This window comes from Nymphalis io, chromosome 7 (genome assembly GCF_905147045.1).
Source record: "Nymphalis io chromosome 7, ilAglIoxx1.1, whole genome shotgun sequence".
In the NCBI taxonomy this organism is placed as follows: Eukaryota; Metazoa; Arthropoda; class Insecta; order Lepidoptera; family Nymphalidae; genus Nymphalis; species Nymphalis io.
Window position 1 is genome coordinate 8074756 of NC_065894.1, and position 23095 is coordinate 8097850.

The 23095-nt window shown below is 30.1% G+C and overlaps 4 protein-coding genes across 4 annotated transcripts in view; 2 read left to right on the forward strand and 2 right to left on the reverse strand.

Moving 5' to 3' along the window:
* Positions 1-639: 639 nt before the first annotated feature.
* On the forward strand, positions 640-12607 carry LOC126769748 (uncharacterized). Its single transcript, XM_050488665.1, has 13 exons — positions 640-778; positions 1220-1393; positions 1684-1798; positions 2129-2214; positions 5723-5806; positions 6123-6290; positions 6999-7116; positions 7795-7880; positions 8859-9026; positions 9394-9520; positions 10251-10336; positions 11350-11454; positions 12491-12607. Exons 1-13 carry the CDS (start codon positions 716-718, stop codon positions 12605-12607), a joined length of 1497 nt encoding a protein of 498 aa, XP_050344622.1. The 5' UTR covers positions 640-715.
* On the reverse strand, positions 2785-4481 carry LOC126769360 (general odorant-binding protein 19d-like). Its single transcript, XM_050488062.1, has 5 exons — positions 4395-4481; positions 3619-3795; positions 3378-3492; positions 3023-3108; positions 2785-2856 (listed from the first exon to the last, which is right to left on the reverse strand). Exons 1-5 carry the CDS (start codon positions 4455-4457, stop codon positions 2839-2841), a joined length of 459 nt encoding a protein of 152 aa, XP_050344019.1. The 5' UTR covers positions 4458-4481; the 3' UTR covers positions 2785-2838.
* A 2268-nt stretch (positions 12608-14875) lies between the features above and the next one.
* LOC126769336 (protein sprint) overlaps positions 14876-23095 on the forward strand; it is a 216376-nt gene continuing 208156 nt past the window's right edge. The window contains exon 1 of the mRNA XM_050488012.1: positions 14876-15269. The gene's annotated coding sequence lies outside the window, so the exon portion shown is untranslated. The remainder of the gene's footprint in view (positions 15270-23095) is intronic.
* On the reverse strand, positions 15362-19814 carry LOC126769351 (uncharacterized). Its single transcript, XM_050488052.1, has 5 exons — positions 19531-19814; positions 19345-19428; positions 17093-17159; positions 16732-16901; positions 15362-15797 (listed from the first exon to the last, which is right to left on the reverse strand). Exons 1-5 carry the CDS (start codon positions 19681-19683, stop codon positions 15393-15395), a joined length of 879 nt encoding a protein of 292 aa, XP_050344009.1. The 5' UTR covers positions 19684-19814; the 3' UTR covers positions 15362-15392.

Sequence of the window (23095 nt, forward strand, 5' to 3'; positions counted from 1 at the left end):
AAGGATGATATGGCTGAATTATCATGACGAGCAGTTTCTCTGTTTAGTGCGTATATTATGACGTGTGCGTCTTCAAAGTGACAACAATTTTCTTAAAGCTTCGTTACTTGAAAGAGATAATGATTCTCACACTATTAAAATTAAAGTAAATTTATACCAAACACGCATGCACACATATGAACTTATGTATAATAAAACAATGTCGTAAATATTTTTTTGGATGTTTTACTGTTTTAATTATATTAACATAGAAAGAAAACAATATATCTATTTAATGTAATTTAACAATTTTCATAATCATAGTTCTTTGTTTCAACTTTTTAACTTAATACTAACTGTATTACTAATTGCCCAGGAGAGTAATTTTAAACTTATAATTGCCTAACTTTGAAACATTAATTTATCGCTAAAAAATAATAGACTAATGTTCTACTCAACAAATGAATTACCAACAAGCAACAGGTAATGTTCCATGACGTGTTATGAACAAAGCTAATGTGATATATCTATGAAATGATCAAAATAACTATGAAATAACTTGTTTTTACGTGGATACTAATCGTACGTAAGAAGCTGGGTTCAGATAATAATCTTAGAAAAAATATTGCTTGACCATGCTTGTTTTGTATATATATAAGATCAGCTTAGTCAGAACAAGTAAAGATTGAGCAAGGAGACGGTACAGTCGCATTCTTATAAATATATTATTTTAATAATGACGTCATTATCCTTTGTGTTTCTCATCATTGGTGTTGCCATTAATTTGGGAAATGTTCGAGTGAGTAGAAAGTTTACTTTTATGATTTTAGCGTTGCGTTGTATTTCAAAATTCAATATAAAACGGATATATTTAATACAATGACATTCGTATCGAACGTACATTTGAAAGAAAGCATTTTTTATAATTATTTATAATTAATTTTATATTTTCAATAAAAAAAAAATGTGTAAAATATACTACTTGTATGTGCGTACATATAAGCATAACCGGTAGCTAAATACCTATGTAATCTATAGTTTAATGGATTGTAATTTATTTTTAACATAAAACATTTAAAATTTATAAGTATTATATCGTATATAAAAGTTAGTCGTTTATATTAGTATAGGTTCCAATTTTTTATTTTGAATTAAACGTTTGATATAAGGAAATAACTTAAAATTATTTAATTTCTTATTTTTTTAAATTAAAATACTTGATTATCACCACAATTTACAGGCATTGTCTGACGATGAAAAGACTAATATCCACGCAGGTTTACTCCCATTCATAGCAGAATGTAGCAAGGAATATGGTGTAACAGAGGATCAGATCAAAGAAGCCAAAGAATCTGGCCAGATTGGTGCCATCAATCCTTGTCTCATGGGATGTATATTTAAAAAAGTTAATGTGGTAAGTAAAATATATATTTCATAAGAAAAAAAGCCAAGGCGTAGACTTAATCCAAAAAAAAAAGAAGCAAATAAGTTTATTTTTATAAAATTGAGTAAGAAAATAATTTAAATTAATGTAACTGGTAAACAATAAGATATTTTTTGTAATTTGATAATTGTTATTTTATGTTACGAATTGTTATTTCGTTATAATAAAAGTGCATTTTTTATTAATATTATGTTTTTAATTGTGCATAACATTGAATATCATAACATAGAATGGGCTGAAAATTTAGAGTTTTATTACAGATAAGCGAAAAAGGATTATTTGATCCCGAAAAAGCTGAAGAAATTACCAAGAAGTTCTTGACTAATGAGGATGATCAAAAGAAAGCTTTGGATATCATCAAAACATGCACCTCCGGTTAGATTTTTTCATTTATTTATTGTTATATATTTATAAACATCGTTAAGGCATTGCATATTCTCTTGATAAATAAATAAGCAATACGAAAACGTATACTTTTTTTAAATATTTGTTGTAAAAAGGAATAAGGGAAGTTAAACCTATATCGTTCGAAGAAAAAACCGATATTTTTTAAGCAAATTGTATGACGAGCCACTAGCGTTATTAATCGTAATAATCAACTTACTTGTTTAGAATATGGGAGGTTCATTGGGTGTGAAAAATTTGTCTTGAATACTTTTGAAATTTTTTAAAAATACAAATGAAAAATCATAAGATTGATTTCAGTAAACGAACAAGAAGTTAGCGACGGGGAGGCCGGCTGTGATAGAGCTAAGCTTTTGTACGAATGCTTCATCCCATTCAAAGGAGTGGTAAGATAAATATTTAGTAAATATTTAAATATAATTTTAAAATGTTTCTTTTTAGCTCATAAGCTACAAATTTTTATATTTCGAATAAAAGACGAGACGAGATATTCTCAAGCTGACGCATTTCAACCAAAATCATAAAAAATCTACAAATGAAAACGAAAATAATATTAATCCTTACAGTTGGCTTTAGCTGCTGAATTATAATTTTTTCAATAATATTTAGGTTTTGTATTTCAAAGATGTAAAAGCTAACAATTTTAATGAATCAGTATATTGTAACGTATAGTATTAATTATCATATAATACTTAGTACATATAAGTATTTATTTATGATTCCTATTGTTTCAGTTTGGCCAGGCTCGTTAATTCAGCTTATTTGAAACAGAAAAACCTACACTTATACAATTTATTTACACATGTTCCTTGAAGTTGTTATGTTTAACTTGAAATAAAGCAATTATGATTTTATTTACCATTTTTATTTATATATATTCGTTAACATTTAAAATATGTATATGTACATATTGAACAAAACATATTAATAACAACTAATTTGAAATGTTTGAATATTCCCTCCATTTTTTCATTAGTTAAATCGATTTCAGGTAACGAGAAATATTTCCATTACATTTCAATTCCAAACTGAAAAAAAGCAATATATTAATATAAAAATACGTGAACCTCAAGTAAATTATTTAAGGAAAGAATATATTATATATATTTACAAAGCTTAAAATATTACAACACAATTTAATATGTGTTGTTATCTAATCTACATTTAAATATGTATAATAAATGATATTTTTACCTGCGATGCGTTTTCTATCATGCACTTGTAAGCGAGCATGGAACGTTCACAGCCTTTATCTCCATCTCCTACTGACTCGGAATTTACTAAAAAATATATTATTTATTAACATAGTAGCACTTAATTGTGAATGCTTAGATTTTTTCAAATATATTTGGGACTAAGCATATGAAATTTTAGCAGTTTAAATTAAAAATATGTATATTTTATACTATACCATACCTCATATCTTTTTAATAATAATAGCAATTACTTTGTTATATTTTAATGTAATAAAAATGGTGATAAAACAGCATAAAAATAATTTTAAGAGATAGTTTCTATAAATAAAAAAATAAACATTACAATTACGTACTATGCGAACAGGAATGGAGATAATTTTCAATAATTTTTAATTCTTCGTCATCATTAAAAACTTTCTTAGCAACTTCCAGTGCAGTCTCTTTCTGAAGTAAGCCCGCATCATCCAACTAGAATTTAATATAAAATACAATTTATTCTACTGCGTATTAAACGCCTATTATTTTAAGTATTAATTATGTAAACGCGTTTATAAAATCTATCAATCCTTATATTAAAGTTATAATTTTACTTACGATGCCTAGTTTTCTGAGCATACAAGCTAGGAAGCACGGTGCATTATCGCCAGTAGGTATTTTCTTTGCTTTAAGGTTGGCAATATCATCTGTTGTGATAACGTTATCCTTAATACACTCTTTACCTATTTCATTGAAATGTGTATGTATCATTGCTTTCTGTTCAGCTGTCATAGCCTAAGAACAATCAAAATTTTAGGTATTTATATAATAAAATTGATTCGTAGCACATATTAAAACTAAAAATATGTTTGTATATACATATATAGCGATTATATTTTTGTTAATGTACATAATTATAGATGAAACGAGGCAGGGAGCGTTACTAATTAATTTTAGGTATAAGATTTAAATATAAGTATTTTTAAATGTACATACTATGAAAGAAGTACTAGAGCGCGAAATGTAGTTTTTAGTACGGGTAAAGATGCAGATTTGTGCGATAGTGATATATGTTAGTTTATATGTATTTTTGTAGAAAAAGGTTGGGCGGTATGACTTCGTATTATGATGCTAACCCTTTCAAAAAAAAAAAAACTATTTAAGAGTTATTGAATTAGTGTTCTATGTTATAAAACTTAATATAATATATTGATAGCAATTTATAATGTTACAACACAATCGAATCGAATCAAAATATCTTTTTTACAATGCACTATTGAATCGTAATTTAACAATATATTTTAATATATTGTATATGTATAATATATAATATTATAAACGTTCATACATTTTTAAGGTGTTATATAATTAAATATATTTAAAAAATTACTTACAGCGATATTCAAAACCATGAAATTAATTAACAAGAAGGAGATTAAAAGCACCGATCTGAACATTTTCAAATAGTTATGTTACAACCGATTCAATGTAAAAATACTTTGTAATGTGATAAGTCCATTACTGGTTACATACTTATATATATGTGAGTCTAATAATCGGTATAATGACAAACATGACAACCTTATTATTAAATGCAATTTGGTTATATGTTAATTTCGGAAATGACACTGCGAAATACGCAAACATTATTCGCTCAATTAAAGATTTTTAATTAACGTTGATTTTGGACATGATCATGTGTCGTTAACATTAAATTGTAACAAGGTAATGCCTCTACGCTTAATCGTACAAAGAAAATCTTTTATCTTTACCGATATGAACGTGTCAGGGTGTTCGACACATGCAGGTAAGCTCTCAATATTTTTATACAACGTTAACCCCAAATCGATTTATAAACACGAATTTAGTCCATGAAATTATTGGTGATTACCTGAATTTGAATTCGCAATTTTCGGTTATGATTCACGTGTTCTAACCAATAGGCCACCGCAGTCAGTAATTGTTATCAGCAATGCTATTCTGTAAGAACTCGCTTCATTACTCACTCGTGAAATATTGACAACCGACTTAAGGCTATATACTATTTTGCGTGTATTCTTTAAATATTATAATTATAATGGTCAATGTCGTATGTTACTTCCTGACATTTAGCGACCGATATCAGCGGTGAGTTTCGAGTTTTTTCTTACAGAAATGCTGTTTTACGGTAGAATATCGGATGAGTGGGTGGCACCTACCCAGACGAGCTTGCACAAAGCCCTACCACCAGTAAAAAATCTTAGGCTTACTACATTATCATATAAAGACATAAAACTCTCCAACTTTACACACTCCACAATATAAAGATTTGCGGAAATTTGATCTTTTTCTTATGAAATTTTAAGATTTTTAAGTGTCAGCAGCGATAGATTTGTATGTTGGTAACAAATAAATAACCAAAATGTGTACCCACGATTATCTAATGTTAAATAGGTCAAACTCAATGTAATTCATAAAGTTTCACTTATTTTTATAAAAATATATCACAACATAGATTTGATAATGATCCTTTTTTGCATTTAATTTTATTTCTTGCTATGCTATTTTGTTGCTTATTTTATATTTATTAGGGCATTTTTTTCCGTAGCTGCTTCTGAAGATTGGTACTCTATTATATCTATTGTGATTTCAACTCTATCAATGGAGTGTTTACAGCTATTATTTAGCATATATAAAATGTTACAAAGACCATTAAACGCATTTACACTTCAGATTTTAAACGCGTCAAAAACGATCCATAAAAATGTTTGTAACATTCATTAAGTTAATTTTTTATACAACAGTTTTATTAAACTTACGTGCAATGGTAAGAATTTAACAGAACATAGCACATTATACTTTATAACTGTCACGAGCGTCTAATATTTGGCCATATTCATATTTTACTCTATTGTTCACTTTGATACATTTGGTAAAGACTAAAATTTTTAATGAATCCCATAATATTCAAACTGCAAAAAAATTAATCGCTTAATCAAAAAAAAAAAGGACAATTAAATAAGGATAAGTACTATAGCTATATTTTGTTTATTAAATGTCGTTATGTAACTGAGACCCTAACTAAAACCTAACTAAATAATAATGGGTATATTGTAAAATTATATTAAACAATAACTTTACAGGCAGTTAATATGGAAGAGTTGAAACAGCAGTACTTAGAAACTATTATGAATTGTGCCAAGGACATTACTCTTTCTGGAGATGATATAGAACAGCTTAAGAACAAACAAATGCCTGATAATGAGAACGCCAAATGCCTTTTCGCTTGCGCCTATAAGACATCAGGAATGGTATGGAGTTTTTTAATTTAATTTAAAGCCGATTTTTCAGTCTCCAGTTAAATTTTATCACAGTGTCAATTTTTGTATAGAATATTTATCAAAAAGTTAAGTAATTTATTATTTTGAACTGACAATTTCTTTTTAGCCATTTTCTGTTTCATTCAGTTCATTTTTGCTTCTGTCTGTTAAATTTACACATTAAATCCTTCACACATGTCCTTGGAGTGCTTGTTAGCCGTGTTATATTTTAAAAAACCTTTTCATATGAATCTTTAAAAATTCTAACTCACATTTCATGACAGTTAAGACTACGCTGATAAGGAGTTTACTTATTAAATCATTGTAATTGTTGAAGTAAATTAAGTTAATTTGTGAAATTTAAAATAACTAACCCGATTAGGCTATCTAGTTTCAAGGTCTCTTTTCTATTTAGATAATCAGTTAAAATAAATATATTTTACCTCATTATAAGATTTTAAAAGGAACGTGAAACGGTAGAATTTTGATACAAAACTGTCCATCATTGATGTATCCCACGCACAAGGTTAATGTAAAATGCCTACAATTACATGCTCTGCCGGTGTTTGAACAATGACATTTCGATTTGACTGCCAATTGTTTGGATTTTTTTTTGTTTGCTGAAAAACAAAATTTTAGTACATCCTATTTTTTACATTGACTCGTCACTTAAAAAAGTGCTTTCTTATAATATTTCAGATGGACGATCAAGGGAATCTGTCAATTGAGGGCGTAAACAAAATTGCGGAAATGTATTTAGCTAATGATCCAGATCGACTTGAACAAGCAAAGAAATTTACAGATGCATGCAAAAACGGTAGAGCTTAGATATTATAACAGACATAGGCTTATAAGACAATATACATTATATAGGTACAACGTAAAACTGAGCTATTTTTATACATAATTAAACCAAAGCTGCCGTTTAGCTTATAAAAAAATATTTACCTAAAGTTCTTGCAAAAAATGTTATAAGTGGACTGGCGTGCCTGCATCTTTCTTTGTGTGCTGCTGAAGTATTTATTGTCTAACCGTTCCTTGAAAGCACCTTCTCTTCCCAAAGCAAAAAAGATACCATAGAAATCTTCAGAGTCTCACCATGACCTGTTTGTTAATTTGTTTTTGTAATTTTGTTCATACTCTGCGTTTACACATCCTTCAGACGATTGCGTTTGTTTGTCCAATTGTTTTTGGCACTCGAATTACCTTCACTTTCAACATCTAGTATGTTGAAAGTGAAGTCGCTTGAGTCGTATCGCTTGAGTCGTGGTGGATAATTGCGTACAAAAGACAATTAAACTGAGACTTTGCATATCAGGCAATTGTTATAATGAAATAAAAATAATTCCGCTTGAATACACAGTAATCCAATAATAATTTTTTGATTTAAATAGTAAAATTATTATTTTTTATATTTTTCAATCATTATATTCCTTCTTCAGCATTTACGACAGTAGATTGATGTGCTTGTAATAAAGTTGGTTTAATTTTTCAGTTAATGACGTTAGCGTGTCTGATGGAAATAAAGGTTGTGAACGAGCTGCTTTAATATTTAAATGCAGTATTGAAAAAGGTCCTCAGGTAAGTTTATTTTTTAATTTAATTTAGAAAGTCAAGCACAAGTTCACACCCTAAATGCACTGCCAACTACCGTCTGTCTGTCTCGTCGTCTGTATGTCCTTTAGTTCTAATGATGATAAGGAACAAGGCCAAACTCTAAAATTAAATATACATATGTTATTAATATGGTATCGTTTCTTAGAAGATTTTGATATATTAATACGTTTTTTTATTTCAGTTTGATTTCACTATGTAACGATGTCCTCGAAGTCTTAAATCACAACGAAATATTCAGAAACAATGGCAACTTTAAGAAGGAAGAAAGATATTTTTAATTATCTAAAACATAATTAGTAAAATAAATATAAATGATATAATACATTATTGTTGTTTTATTTATATATTTTGTATTATTTATAAGATATACTTAATAACACAATATAAATTATAGATACATATATTTATTATAATTATTTTAATAACTTTTATGAGTTTGATTGTAATCGTACGCGATATCAGATTATTTGAAATATGTAACTATTCTGCTTAAAATTAATATAAACATCGGAAGTTAATCATTATGGGATTATATTAATTTATTAAGAGAAATATAAAGCTGGTTTATATATATATATATAAGTATCATTTAAAGTATTTTACATTATTTCTATTTAGTTACTGGTTGATATCGGTTTACTATACAATAACATATAATGTATTTTCTGAAATTGAGTTTTTTATTCGTTATACTTTTTACTGGCTATTCTAATGTAAGTCGTTTATGGAATCATTATATATATTGCTTTTTGTTTAATAATCCAATTATCAAAAATTTGTCAAAGATTGTCTATAGCAGGGATTATTGTAAAGCCGCCATCGCAGTCTTTGTACTATACTTTGTATTAATTTTAATATAGAACATGTGTGCAATAAAGTTTTTCTTATTTATTATATAAATTTTTAAATGTTAATTTAATAATAAACAACTATTATATATAGGCAATGACTGACAAAGAGCTTAAAGAAAAATTCACAACTATATTAATGTCCTGCATTAAAGATCATCCTGTTGATATGTCAGAAGCGCTTAAACTGCAACACCTTATAGTTCCTACTAATCGGGAAGTCAAGTGTCTTCTGGCGTGTGGATACAAGAAATTAGGATCTGTGAGTAACTTACATTTCTAATATATCAATAGGAAAGCGAAAACCGTTCAGTCTCTGGTTATTATCTGCTTGTTACCCGTTTTTTTTGGTAGCTTGGCTTGGTAGCTGTTGAGGAGTTTCACATGTTATCAATAAAAAAAACTTGGAAATTCGAAAAGAAAAGTGTTCGAAATATGAATATAATAGGAATAATTTATATTATTATACACTTATGTTTTTCTTAAATTTTCAATAATGATTATGTCGAATTACGACCACTGGGCGAACATTCGTTTCAATTCAGTCGGATTATATAAAATAAAACCTATGTTAAGGTCTTATTATTTCTTATATGACGTATTTATGTTTTTAATCTGTGCTATTTCAGATGAATAGCGACGGTATGTACGATATCGAAAAAGGCTACAAACTTGCTGAAATGGTAAAAAGCGGAAAGGCAGATGATAATAAAAGATTTGAAAATGCGAAAAAATTGGTTGATATATGCAGCAAAGGTAGATAATACATCCCTTAATGTTAAAACATAAACATAATATACTTTACTTTTTTTAATATGCTTTTAAAGTTACTTAATTAGCTGCAGCACCACCCAGTTACGAGTTACAAAAAAGTCGATAGTATGTTAATCTGTACTATGAAAATTTTTCCCATAAAAATACATATATTATATAAATACATATATTAAATAATACATGAGAGAACTATTTTGTATACATATATTGTATACATATATATATATTTAAAGCGGATTTTGGTTTAGGTTTGGCAGTATTATTCGTTTACTGGTTCAAGGTGTGAACTCTGTCGATAGGTCGGGAAAAATAATTGAAAAAAAAACAAAACCAAAATATCTTAACAGATATATATAATATAATGTTTCTTGGTATGTTTATCCTCTATGCGTTTATCCTCTTACACCATTCATCTTGTAAATTTTTCTTTCTTTATTAAACGTTATATAAGCCCTGCAGTGCTATTCTGTAATTCATTAAGCTTCATTAATCACGAGTGAAATGTTGACAACCGACTTATATGGTATACGATTTTGATGCGTGTATTCTTGAAATGTTATAATTATTATAATCAATATCTCATATCGCTTTCTGTTATGTTTCGAGTTTGTACTTACTCAAACCCCAACTGATAATATAAAATTCATTGAATATATTTAGTAAACTAGTGGTTTACAAATGTGAACAGAATTAATAAGAATTTTGTTTTTAGTCAACGACGAAACTGTTAGTGACGGCAAAGAGGGATGTGATCGAGCTGCTCTTATTTTCAAATGTTCGATAGATAATGCTGTTGCGGTAAGTTATATGTACTCGTTTTTTTTTCCTCGATAGGGTTTTCCAAGGCCGTCTGAATGCGTTTCATCCACTAAACAATTATTATTCTTCTAAACTGTAATAGTTTGTATTGCTGTGTTCCGTTTAGGTGCAGGACCAACGACTTTACGTGCTTTTCGAGACACGGAAAATAAGATTAAACCTTCAAAATCGAATTCTGATAGCCGTAGTCAGTTTAAGTAAAAAAATAACTAAAATGAAAGACATTTGGGCAAATTAGATCCAAATCTATATATTGTTATTACATACATAGTCTGGTCTTTAAGAAATAACATATTATACTAGATATATGAAAATTATTAAAATTAATTATTAGGATTAACACAAAATATTTTTAAATACCTACTTATTTAAATTATCTATAACAGTCATATTTATTGATAAAATTATATATATTTTTTAATTTGGTTTCAGTTGGGATTCAGATTAGATTAAATTCAAAACGTACATTGTATGATGAGAAACACAGATACAATATTCAAGATTATGGTTTTAAGCACTTGTGTTCAATAAAAATGAAATAAGTATAATGATTTTGTATTTTTATTTATTAATTTAATCTTCCTAATAAAAACCTCTTGTATCTTGTACAATACAATGTAATTATTATATAGCAGAGATGGCCTAGTGGTTAGAACGCTTGAATCTTAACCGATGATCGTGGGTTCAAACCCGGGCGAGCACCACTGAATTTTCATGTGCTTAATTTGTGCTTATAATTAATTACTCTCGTGCCTGACGGTAAAGGAAACATCGTGAGGAAACCGGCATGTGTCTAATTTCATTGAAATTCTGCACATGTGTATTCTATCAACCCGCATTGGAGCAGCGTGGTGGAATAAGCTCCAAACCTTCTCCTCAAAAGTGAGAGGAGGCCTTAGCCCAGCTGTGGGACATTAACAGGCGCTTACTGTACTGTACATTTCGAACTAAGCTACGCATGTTATGTCATGCCACTTGGTGTCCCGTGTTAGGTTTTCGCTGAAATAGATTTTGATCAAAGGCCCGAAAGAAAGAAAACACGCGTGTTTCAAGAAGTACCAGATACCTGGGTACCTGGTACTACTCCAGGTACTCGGGTAAAAACCCAGCCCTTAGCCCAGCAGTGAGACATTGACAGGCTGTTACTGTACTGTATTATATTATAAGTTTTTTTAATCGATTTAATACTTTATTTATTTTTTATATTAGTAAGTTATAATTTATAGTCCAAATCTCAGGTCAAATTACAGTTCATTGAAATATAATATTCTGATTCGATCAGATATATCATATTTTGCACTATGTAGCAGATGGTCGGAAACTACAAACCGTGATTATCTAAATAAAATTAAGAAAAATAAGAACCTCCAGATGACAAGTATCTTAATTCCAATTCCATTACGTCTATTATGAAAATCAGCAGTGTTCCGTAGTATTGTATCCTGTTTGATTACAGAAGTTTTGATCATAATAATTGTGATAAAGTTTTAAATTCAGGTGTTAACATTTGAGTATAATTCAAAAAGGATTCGCCAGACATTCGGGTATCACATAGAATATTAATCTCTTTCTCGTTGGAGTAAGTAACTTTGCAGTCACCTTCTCTTTTGCTTACGTTGCGCTAAACTACCCGAAAAAAATATGTATGTAAGCACTAATCGCCACAATCTTTTCGGGCGATATTTCTATGAGCTATAGACGATATAGACTATTGTGGCCAGCAAAATGTTTTCGGCATATTCCACAACATGTCGTTATATTGCATGATGGTAATATCCTACGATCCTATCCCACTAATATCATAAATGTTTATATGCATGGATGCATGTTACACTACCACGCATAAATGGTTGGACGGATTTAGATGACATTTGGAATAGACATGGTTCATATCCTGACTTAACACATATGCTTATTAACACGTGTTCTGGTCTTCCCTCAATCATAGTTGGGCAAAGCCGTGGGCGAAAACCACTTTATATACAAATATTAAGATGAGCTTATTTTTTATGATCTCGAAAGATCATATTTCAAATATAAAAAACAAATACTTGCGAAATTTTTTTTAAGATATCTGCAAAAATGATTTTTTTACAAATTTTTAAAGTTACGAGTTCTTAAATTCTTTTCTAGAGCGACCGATCAACGCCTGACGTCACATCACCCAACGTCGCTCGCTCGCCCATACAATTTCGCCTAAATTTTCGCCAACAAAAACGAATAGATGTCGTGATGAGCATTTTAATATGAGTACCTTAATAGAGAAACTTGTCGTATTTATAAGTTTTTAGTTTTAGGATCAAACATTTAATTTTTACAGGCTAGTTATAGGTATTCGTTTCATATAAACATAATTCAGAATTTCAGAATGTTCGTAATAACGGCCTTGATACGTTGAAAACCGATAGAGTTGTTCTAAGAGTTTGTATCGATGAAAAATGCATTTCAATTGTAATCTTAGGTTTATTGTTAATCTTAAAGATGATTTTTTAACAACGCCGTATCGGCAATGCTATAAGTTGAAAAAATCATTAATGACTGTGACCTATTGAAATTGAATTTTACCATATTATGTTTCTTTGAAAGTCAAATACGTCGTCTAATATACTACATATGATACAAATGTCATTCAAATAGGCTAAAGGGGACTTTTGAATCGCCATGTTATAGTATATAATTCAACGTAAAGCTGCCACCTACTCTGCTTCTTCTGTATTTTAATGACATGTGCAAATTAGTATCATTCAATGTTGGCAGATGACAGCACCGTAGACGCCTTATATACCGGCCGCGCTAATATTTGTCGGGAACACGTCGATGAGGATAAACTTGTGTCTGAAATAACAAGTTTTTAGTAACTAAAGCCTAAGATTAGGGCCAACCAAACTTTTTTTTTCTCGCAATGGAAAGCTTCAGAAAGGTACCCGGGTGGAATCCCCCATTATTACTGGCGGTAGAGCTTTGTGCAAGCTCGTCTGGGTAGGTACCACCCACTCATCAGATATTCTACCGCAAAACAGCAGTAATTGTTATTGTTGTGTTCCGGTTTAAAGGGTGAGTGAGCCAGTGTAATTACAGGCACAAGGGACATAAAATCTTAGTTCCCAAGATTGGTGGCGCATTGGCTATGAAAGCGATGGTTGACATTTCTTACAATGCCAATGTCTAAGGGCGTTTGGTGACCACTTACCATCAGGTGGCCCATATACTCGTCCGCCTTCCTATTCTATAAAAAAAACCGGGTTATGTGGGATTCTTACCCACTAAAACCGCTGCGATGGCTGTCCTCAGCATGGATCGGAGAGGCTGCGGGATCGTGTTGATATAACGCATCCGCGGTCGTTGTGTAAAAGGGGGCACCCCTTACATAGTATGTTTGCATCCTTCAAATTCATCGAGATTGTCAATTTTATTTGCACTTTCATTAGAGGAAAATTTACAATAATATGCCGTGGCTCTATATCGTAACTATCGCACCCCGAACTGTGCACGTAAAATTAAAATGTAAGAAATGTATATTATATTCTATATCGATTTTATCTTCTATCGAAAGCGGAAAGCACTAGTATCTACATGAAGAATACGGACTTATTGCCGATCACAGTTATGATCAACTTCATTATCAAAATATTAAAATAAACAATAATAATAAGCTCACTAATATATTTCGAGTGATTTGTGAAAGTATCCGCAATCATAAGACCGACTTTCGGTAGATTAATTTACATCAATCTACGTGAAAATACTGCTTAAGAGCAGTATTTTCAAATAAGTTTTAGCATAAAATAATATGTTAATAATCGTTCTAATATTATTGTAAGTAAAAGAACATATATGGGGCGTCAAATCACAAAGAGGGATGAAATAAATACGAAATTATCAACGAACCGGCGATATGACATCACAGTCAAAACTCAGACGGAGCAAGAATTATACGAGAGCGCCCAAATTAATTTGCTTATAAAAAAAAGTTTAAATGGTATAATAATAATTTTTTTACACGTTATTATAATCGTGTAAAGATATATTATAATATTTTTTTTTAATTTACATCTTCCTAATTGTATTTTTTATCATGGGAAATAAAGCGACATCTATTAGCGATACTAAGAATTACTAAGAGCTAATAAAGTCGTAACTATGCTTGATGTTGTAGTTTGCATAAAATATACAAGATGACGCTAATTGTAAAAATACACAGAGTTAAACAATTTTGATTTTTAACTATTATTATTATATAGCTAACTAAAAAATAAAATATCTTCCAATACATACAGTATATACTGCATACACGTTATATACTGGGGTAAAGTAGACATAATGCAGTAGTTAAATTATTATAAAAATATATTCGCATTAATCTCCAAACATTTTTAAATTCAACCATAATAACAAAATTAAAAAATACATATGCCTTGACAACTTCAGACGAAATAACTACACTATGACATTTTGTATATCCACTAACACATAAACCTACAATCTTAATGCATGATTCACACATTCATCGAACCAGGTTTTTCTACAGCTACACCCCTGCGCTGCGCGAGAGCATACACAGTTACACACACAGAGAAAGGTCAATAGGCAACCAACTTCATTCAAAGTAGCGCCTGTTGATCCGTCGGCTCGTGTGTTAGTTCTAACTTCACTCAAGCAACACCGTCTTCGGTCATTGATGACGTTTTGTGCAAACATTTGACCGTTTACAGTTTTGTTTTGTCAATATCTCGCGTGTAACTGTGTCTGTTGCATTCGAACATGTGTAGTGCGTTTACGTGATGTTATTTATTGATTCTCTTGGTTGTAAAAAATGTTTATGAGTGTAAATGTGTGTTTTTAAGTTGTTCGTTGGTTATGTTATTGGATATTGATTTTTATTTGAGATTTGCCTAGACACCGTGATCTACCGGTAAGAAAATAACACGTTGCTTATGAATAATTAACATATATTTTTAAATTAATAACCTAATTTGGTAAAAGAAATTAAAAAATAAATATTTAATTTAATTATTGTATTTCAAGTAGTACGTAATTAAACATTCTGCATCGGAACACGTACAAGATTCATATCATTCGATTCATTGCTTATTGGAGCATTAAATTCGAAATCTCTAAAGGATTGAATGGGATGTTTATTCATCGACGGCCGTTTTGATTTTATTTCCTTATTTTTCAAGGTTTTTCTTTGAAAATGGATTCTATTTAGACTTTTGTCATTAACTTTCGTTGCATGGTTTGGAATATCTTCGATATGTGGTTTCCATATTTTATAGTCCACGTCTAAATCTGGACCGGTAATTTCTTCGGTTTCTCTTCTCTTTCGTTTGCCGGAAGCAACGCCGAGTTGCAAAAGAATTGGATTGCTAACTAAAGCGGCAGCGGCTCCAAGAAGTGCAATTCCTGCAATCGGCCATAATACCGCTTTGGCCGCCAATGCCTGAAAAAATATAAATTAATATTCATATTGCATTATGGAAATGCAACTATGAAAGTTAGAAATATGTTAATTTTTTTTTATAGGATGGTAATACTGCTACTTCTGTTATAGATTTTAAGTTACTTGTTTCCGCCCGTGGTTTTGCCCGTGTGCGACGGGGGAGGTTCTAGTTATCCTATGTACCTTTCTGTACCTTTGACAAAATGTACGCATAATTTCATGATGATCGGTTGAATAGTTAAGACGTGAAATCGTAACAAACAAACAAACAAATAAATAAACAAACATAGTGACTTTCGCATATATAGGATATAATACTTACATAAATACCTATAATACAGTCATAAAACTACTTTATTAAAATTATAAAATAAATTATACTGGATCGAATCAAGCAATCTCGCCGTTTCCTTATTACACAGGCATGTTTATGTTTAGTAGACATTTACTTGGCAATTTAGGTATTAGACTTGAGTTGTAGGCGGTATTTAATTCATTGATAAAATTTATATTTAAAACGAAAATTATACTTATATTAACAGTGTTCGTGTGAGAACAAGTGTTAAAGATCTTATCTAGAAATCATAATCGTGGTATTTAGTTATGGTTAGTTAGTTATCACGTAAATTAAATTTTGTTTAATTATTCCTTTACACGTCATTAATGGCTATTATAGGTATTATAGTTGTATGAAAACTTCAAACTTTAATGTAAGCACATAATATTTTTAATAATGTATTAATTATTACTTTAACGTAATAAAAATAATTAAATAGACTCATTCTCGTACTCTTACGTATCAATACGGTTATCAAAGTCTTAAGTTGCCAAGTCCATATTAATAGATATCAGACAGGCTGACTAGACTTTTGCTTGATGTCTATATTATCTATAAAATATAACTTTCAAATAAAAAAAAAAATATATCACTGACGTGATTATAGTGTTTATAATGAGGTCCCGAATAGTGATGTCCGACAGACCCGTGATCTCCATAGTGAAAAGGTTCAATTTGATGATGGTATTCGTTATGAACGTGTGGTACGCTATATTCGTATCCGTAACCAATATGTGAGTATTCGTCGTAATCGTGTATGGGATAGCCTGTAAAACAAATTAGCTGTATTATCATTGGTCATGACTATTCATTTCAAAACAATCTTATTGTAATACAAACGGAAACACAATGAGAAAATATTAAATACAAATGATTAATTCTAGGTGAAAAACAATGAAATAAATTTAATTAAAATTGAAATTGTAAATTATTTTATTAATTATTAAAATTCTTTTACCAGGATGATCTCGATTGATTAATCCGCGGCTGTGACTTGAGCCCGCTAGTTTATTGTCTGGTATATCCTAAAAAATAAATAAGTTCAAATGACATTATAATTTGAATATATATTAAACTGCCTATATTGCCTGCCTGCAAATACAAATACGAATTATTTCCAAAGCGTTTAAAGCTGTGTGAGTTCAGCCCTTATGGAGATTTTTTCCCTAGGAAAATAATTAAATCCAATTACACCGTCGTCCTCAGGCACGGTCCGATGGGTCGGAGTCGGTGCGTCTGGTCGCTGCCCTCTTTTCACACGGCTCTTAATGTTGAAACTTCTCAATCGAATCAAGACTTGTTCTTTTCCCGATTGAAATTTCTCAATCAAAATATATTACTCACAAACAAGGCTAATTATCAAAAGCATATAATTTAAATTAATATATGAAAATATACTTTATTCAAGTTCACTCTTACAAACATTTGAATCCATCATCGATTAGATTCTACCGAGAAGAACCAGCAAGAACTCAGTAGTTACTATTTTTCATCAACCATATTCGAAGTTAACGAATACTAACTCCAACCTCCTCTAGCATTTCACATTTACTTACCTTCTAAACCATTCTTTAGGTAAAATGAGACCTGCAGGTCTAACATAATGTATTTTTTTCGTAAACAATAATTATGTAATCTTTAAAACTGAGTTGAGATATTCATGTTAAAAAAATATTTACAAATATAAGTTTTTATTAAGTCAATTCACTGAATCGACTATTTAGAGCTTCATTGGTTACGTGGAATCGGATTACGAATCAATTGCTAGATTTGACCCTTACGTACTAACAGGTGAAGTTAACAAAAAGTTTTAAAAATGTAGTCAAGACCCGTCAAATATTTTCCTCGTATATTACTCGAAAAATATACCGAGAATCGATCTTGTATCTGACTAATAGAAAGGAGACTTTACACAGTCTGTAGTAGAAATAAAAATGAAATATGAAATATATGTACATATACAATTATTACTTCTGAAATGGTGATTGTTTATTAGTAGAATTTAAGAGCTTAAGGATTATTTTGTAGCAAGTGACCTTTGCAAATAGACAAGAGTACATGCACAAATAATATAAGTTATTTCATCCCAGTAATGTAACTGGCTCACTCGCCATTCATACTAGAATATAACAATACCCATTATTGATTATTATTATTATTGGTGATAGAATAACTGAACTGGCATGTCTGGGAATATATGACCCATTCAGAATGATATGTGATTTATATTAGTAGAATTATAAATTATTGTTGTAATATGTAGTTAATAATAAAACATTTTTTTTTTGGAAATAATATGACTTTTCCCTTTTCTACATACTCTCTTAATTTTTTCACGACTTTGTAACAATACCCTAAAATTTCTTAAATTTTTCTTTAAACTAAAAATATTACTCACTAAAGGGCCATTTTGTATGTACTTTAAAGTGGTATTTTTATTTATTTGCTTTTGTTTTTTTATATATTTACAATAAAAGGGTCAGTAACGACGAAATAATGAAATGTTTACGTGAGTAAACTGCTTAATAAAGGTAACATGTTCACCGTCACGGGAAAAGATCACCAGCTATGTCGTCCTAGTTCCAACGAAAAATAACCCAAGCACTTTTACAATATAAAACAATTCATCTAATTACTATGGGAACAATATTTATCATGTAATGGTATTTGTAATAAAAAATAATGTAAATTATATCGGTTAAACTGACTCACGTTTCCGTTCCGACAAGTTATCAAGAATGTGGGCCATACTAGTGATATTCTCACCAATAGCAGGAGCCTGTATTTCTACATTTTAATCACAACGTTTCTTACGTAGTTCGACGTTTTATTTATATATTACCTACATTACGTTTAACTAATACTACATTTAATTCACCTTGTGCTAGTCGCTTTGTGTCCCAATCGAATTCATTTTCTCTTAATTTACTAAATATTTATTAGGTTACGAAATTGTATACACATCAAGGTGGTAACGATTTTTATAGACCTGTCTGAGTGGTTATAACCAAGTCATCAATTATTCTATTCACTAGACCATATTGGCTTTTTTGAAGGTGCAGAAAGCAAGTGTAATTGCAGAGACAAATATGACATCTTAGACCTTAGTTGGCGGCACATTGACAGTGTATGAGAAAAGATGACTTACCATTAGGTGACCCGTTTGCCGTTTTAAAATAAACTATAAAAAAATATCAATTTGAAATTCACCTGTAAATTAATCGGTCGAAAATAAGATAATTCAGTATATCGTTTCGGATCTTCTTTCTGCAACGTTTTTATATTCGAAGTATTCTGTAATACGATATAGAAAACAAAAACTCAAATAAATACAGCGTATCGAAACATTAGAATGTTAAACATAATAGCATTCAAACCGTTTCGTATAATACTTACAGTATTATCTTCCTTCAAAGAAAATTCTCTGATATTCTCGTTGAAATTGGAATTCGTAATAGGATTACATCCTCCAAGGTTCTTTATTGTTAATATAAAAATTCCAAATAAAACAAATATATTGTATGAAGATCTAAAAGAATGTAACTGCATAATGTAAACACTTTCAAATGAAACCACTCGAACACATGAAATATTGCATGAAGCTCATGTTACATTAAAAGAGTAGACGCTGAAATGGTATACTTTATAAAAAAAATTGCGTTAGAAGAGGGGAGGTTTGGATGACAATTTGACAGACTTTGAAACAATGGAGCCCAAGATATAGTTACGCCCTGTTGAGCGTTGCGAAGTCATTTCATTGTTCCTAATCATAATGATGGTCATATTATTGCAGATTGTTACATGCTGTATGCGCATTGTCTCAGATATTAGTTAAACTGTTAGTCCTACTTAAACCATGAAAGTAAATTGATTACGAAAAGATGAGATAGAGAAAATGGGGAACACGTATCCATATTCATAGAAGTACCTGGAATGGTAGAGCGTTCTGCAGAAGTAACGTGAAAGTGAAGAAAGTCAAGAGTTTCCACACGATGCGTTCTCTTATGTGTATAAATTATTGCGGACATTGTACTCTACGATAGTATTTTTTACTGTCCTTAATTTAGAGCTCAAATTTCCTTGAATATCTGTAAGTAAATTGTAATTATATCTGTAACCCTTAATACTACATTACTTGGTCTATATAATGGTGCATTATGTAAGGTAGGTTTTTACAAACATTAGTATCTATTTCCACCATGTTGAAAAAACTAACATATATTAATTAATTACACATTTAGTTACATTAAAAAGAAACTATTTTAACAATTAATTTAAGAAAACAATTTTGTATCTCTAATAGTATTATTTTTTTTTTCTTTTAATATTATCGTTATATGGCTTTATTTGTAATCAAAATTAATGGAATAAATAATATCTGATCGACGGAAATGTACGTGTTTCTGTTTTATTAGCTTAAATTATTTATTTTGCGGCAAGCAGATTTACGATTGGCACTGCAATGTATCAGGAACCCACTAATAAAATTCCCCGTACAAAGATATAAAACAGTTGATTATGTTTACGAAAATTTTACATAAGGATAATTTGATTATTTTCTGATTAAAATTATAATTTAATAGGAAGTATTAATTAACGGCTTTGCAAATAACATCACAAAAGGGAATTAAGCTATATGCTTACTTAATCATTTTACTGCTTATTTATAAACGTTGTTTAGCGGGTAATTAAATAAAAAATCTGTGTTTTACTAAACAGCTAAGCAGTGTTTATAAATAAGGTTGTCGAATGTTAATGTCGGTGTATTGCTTAATTTGCTATTAAGACAAAATATCTTTTAAATTTTATGTGCAAAATATGTTGTGAATTACTATGTTATGCAAAAGAAACATAAGTATAGATATAATTATTACCCTCAAACCCATATCATTTCCAGGTGTACATTTTTTTGTATCTTCGGGTTTCCTAGACTGTATACGATCCTTTATTTTACGACCTTAAATTCTTCAGGAGATCCGTAGGTGGAAAAAGTATCGGATGCCTTTTCAATTGCTACCGCATGGAAAAACATTTGGAATTAGAAAGAGGGTCGTGACAAATGATCTTGTAGAATAAATTGGTAAAATCTCATTTTTCTTTTAAAGCTTTTAGGTTACTAGTTATAAAAATAAATGTCATATTATTTTGTACTCTATACAAAAAAACTTCTTCTTGCTTGTAAAATAATTTTAAGTATAAAAATAAAATGTTCACATACAATAACCCCACTTCTTTCGGTGTTATAAAATCGAAACGCTGTTTCCTTGAATTTGATTTTTAAGCCTTAGAAAGCAAACATCCATCAACGTCTAGAAGCATCAAAGAACGTTTCGAAGGTAAAGCAGAAGGTGTCACGGTAGATAGATCGAGTCGTAATCGAGTATCAATAGAAATTCGATTTGTGATTGCGTTTGACTACACGTCTATGTGAACGATGGCCTTACTGATTTTATTATACATGATACAATACGTTTTGATGGTGAATCGAATATATTTTTTAGGTATCTGGGTCAATACTGCCAAACAGCAATATTTAATATTGTTATGTTCGGTTTTGAAGAATGAACCAGTGTAAACTTAGTTCCTAAGATTAGTGGCATTGGTATTGTAGAGAAAAATACTGGTAAACACTCACCATAAAGTGGGCTATTTTGCCAGTCCGCTCACCTATTTCATATATATATTGTCAAGGCGCAATAAGAATCTAATTTGAATGATTGCGTTAAAAATGAAGCGTTCTTAACACGTGTACCAGTGATATGCCGTAAGCGTGAGATACCATCGCCGTTTATATGTAGCAGATATATTGTATTTAAAAATGTTAAAGTAGCTTTTGCTCGAGGGTGCTCTAAATGCATCTACCGATGACATGAGAACGATGTTTGTGAGATTCTCGCAATACGAGTCTTGTGAGTGACGTGGTTTGAAAAATGCGGTGATGCCTGAGACGTTAATGCAGCTGAATATGCGAGGGTGCAAATGTGCAGACGTACGGGTATTCGAAATAGAAATGGGGTGACTTTGAGGTGACATCGTCTATGAATTGTTGAGATGTCGTAAACATAAAAGCGTTTTATTAATGGAAAACTTTAATACTCAATTTTGAAATGTATGGTTTTCTTATTTATTAATTTTCACTTTTAGTATTTTTATTTGGCTTTTATATTTACATTTTTCTTTTTGAACAATGAGGTAGTGCTTGTGTTTGTGATTTCGTCTTCTACCCGGAGGATTTTTATATTTCTAGTAATAAAAGTATACATGTAATATAATATGACTATATATATATTTTAATATAATTGCAATTCATCTTCTATAATAAAAAGATTAATTCTATATTAAAAAGATTAACAAAAAATTAATGACTACAGTATCTATCTCTCTATTATATAACCCATTAAAATGGCTTCTGTAACGATAACAATCACTTCATTAGAGCTGTTCTGTAAGAATACACACGAAATTCACTGAAGAACACGATAGTTAAATGTCAGAAAGTGAAATGCGACATTGACTATGATATATACAGTTAGTTTAATAAAATATCAGAAACATATAATCAGAAAACTCATCACTACAATATCTTTAGCTTCGTAGTTGTATTCCCAGGAGTTCTATAAAATTACAGTTACATAGTTTTGATGAATACAAACAATTAACCATAAACGCTCTTTCCTCTTGCTACATCTCTATAATAAATCTAAAAGCCACAAACGAAAACACACACCCGTGCACAGTCCGAAAGGAATAGGCGGAGTAAAAAAATTACACTCGTTAGAGCGCGAGGAATTGGCGTTAATAAAAAACTCCGCGTAATTCAGAAACGAGGACGCTGACAAACGAGCTGGCTGGAGGTGCGTAATTTGGCGGCATCACCTGCGAATACAACGAAAATCTACTCCATTTAAATGCAACCAATTGTTATGTTTACCTGAAAATTTGTTTAAAAATATTAGATTTA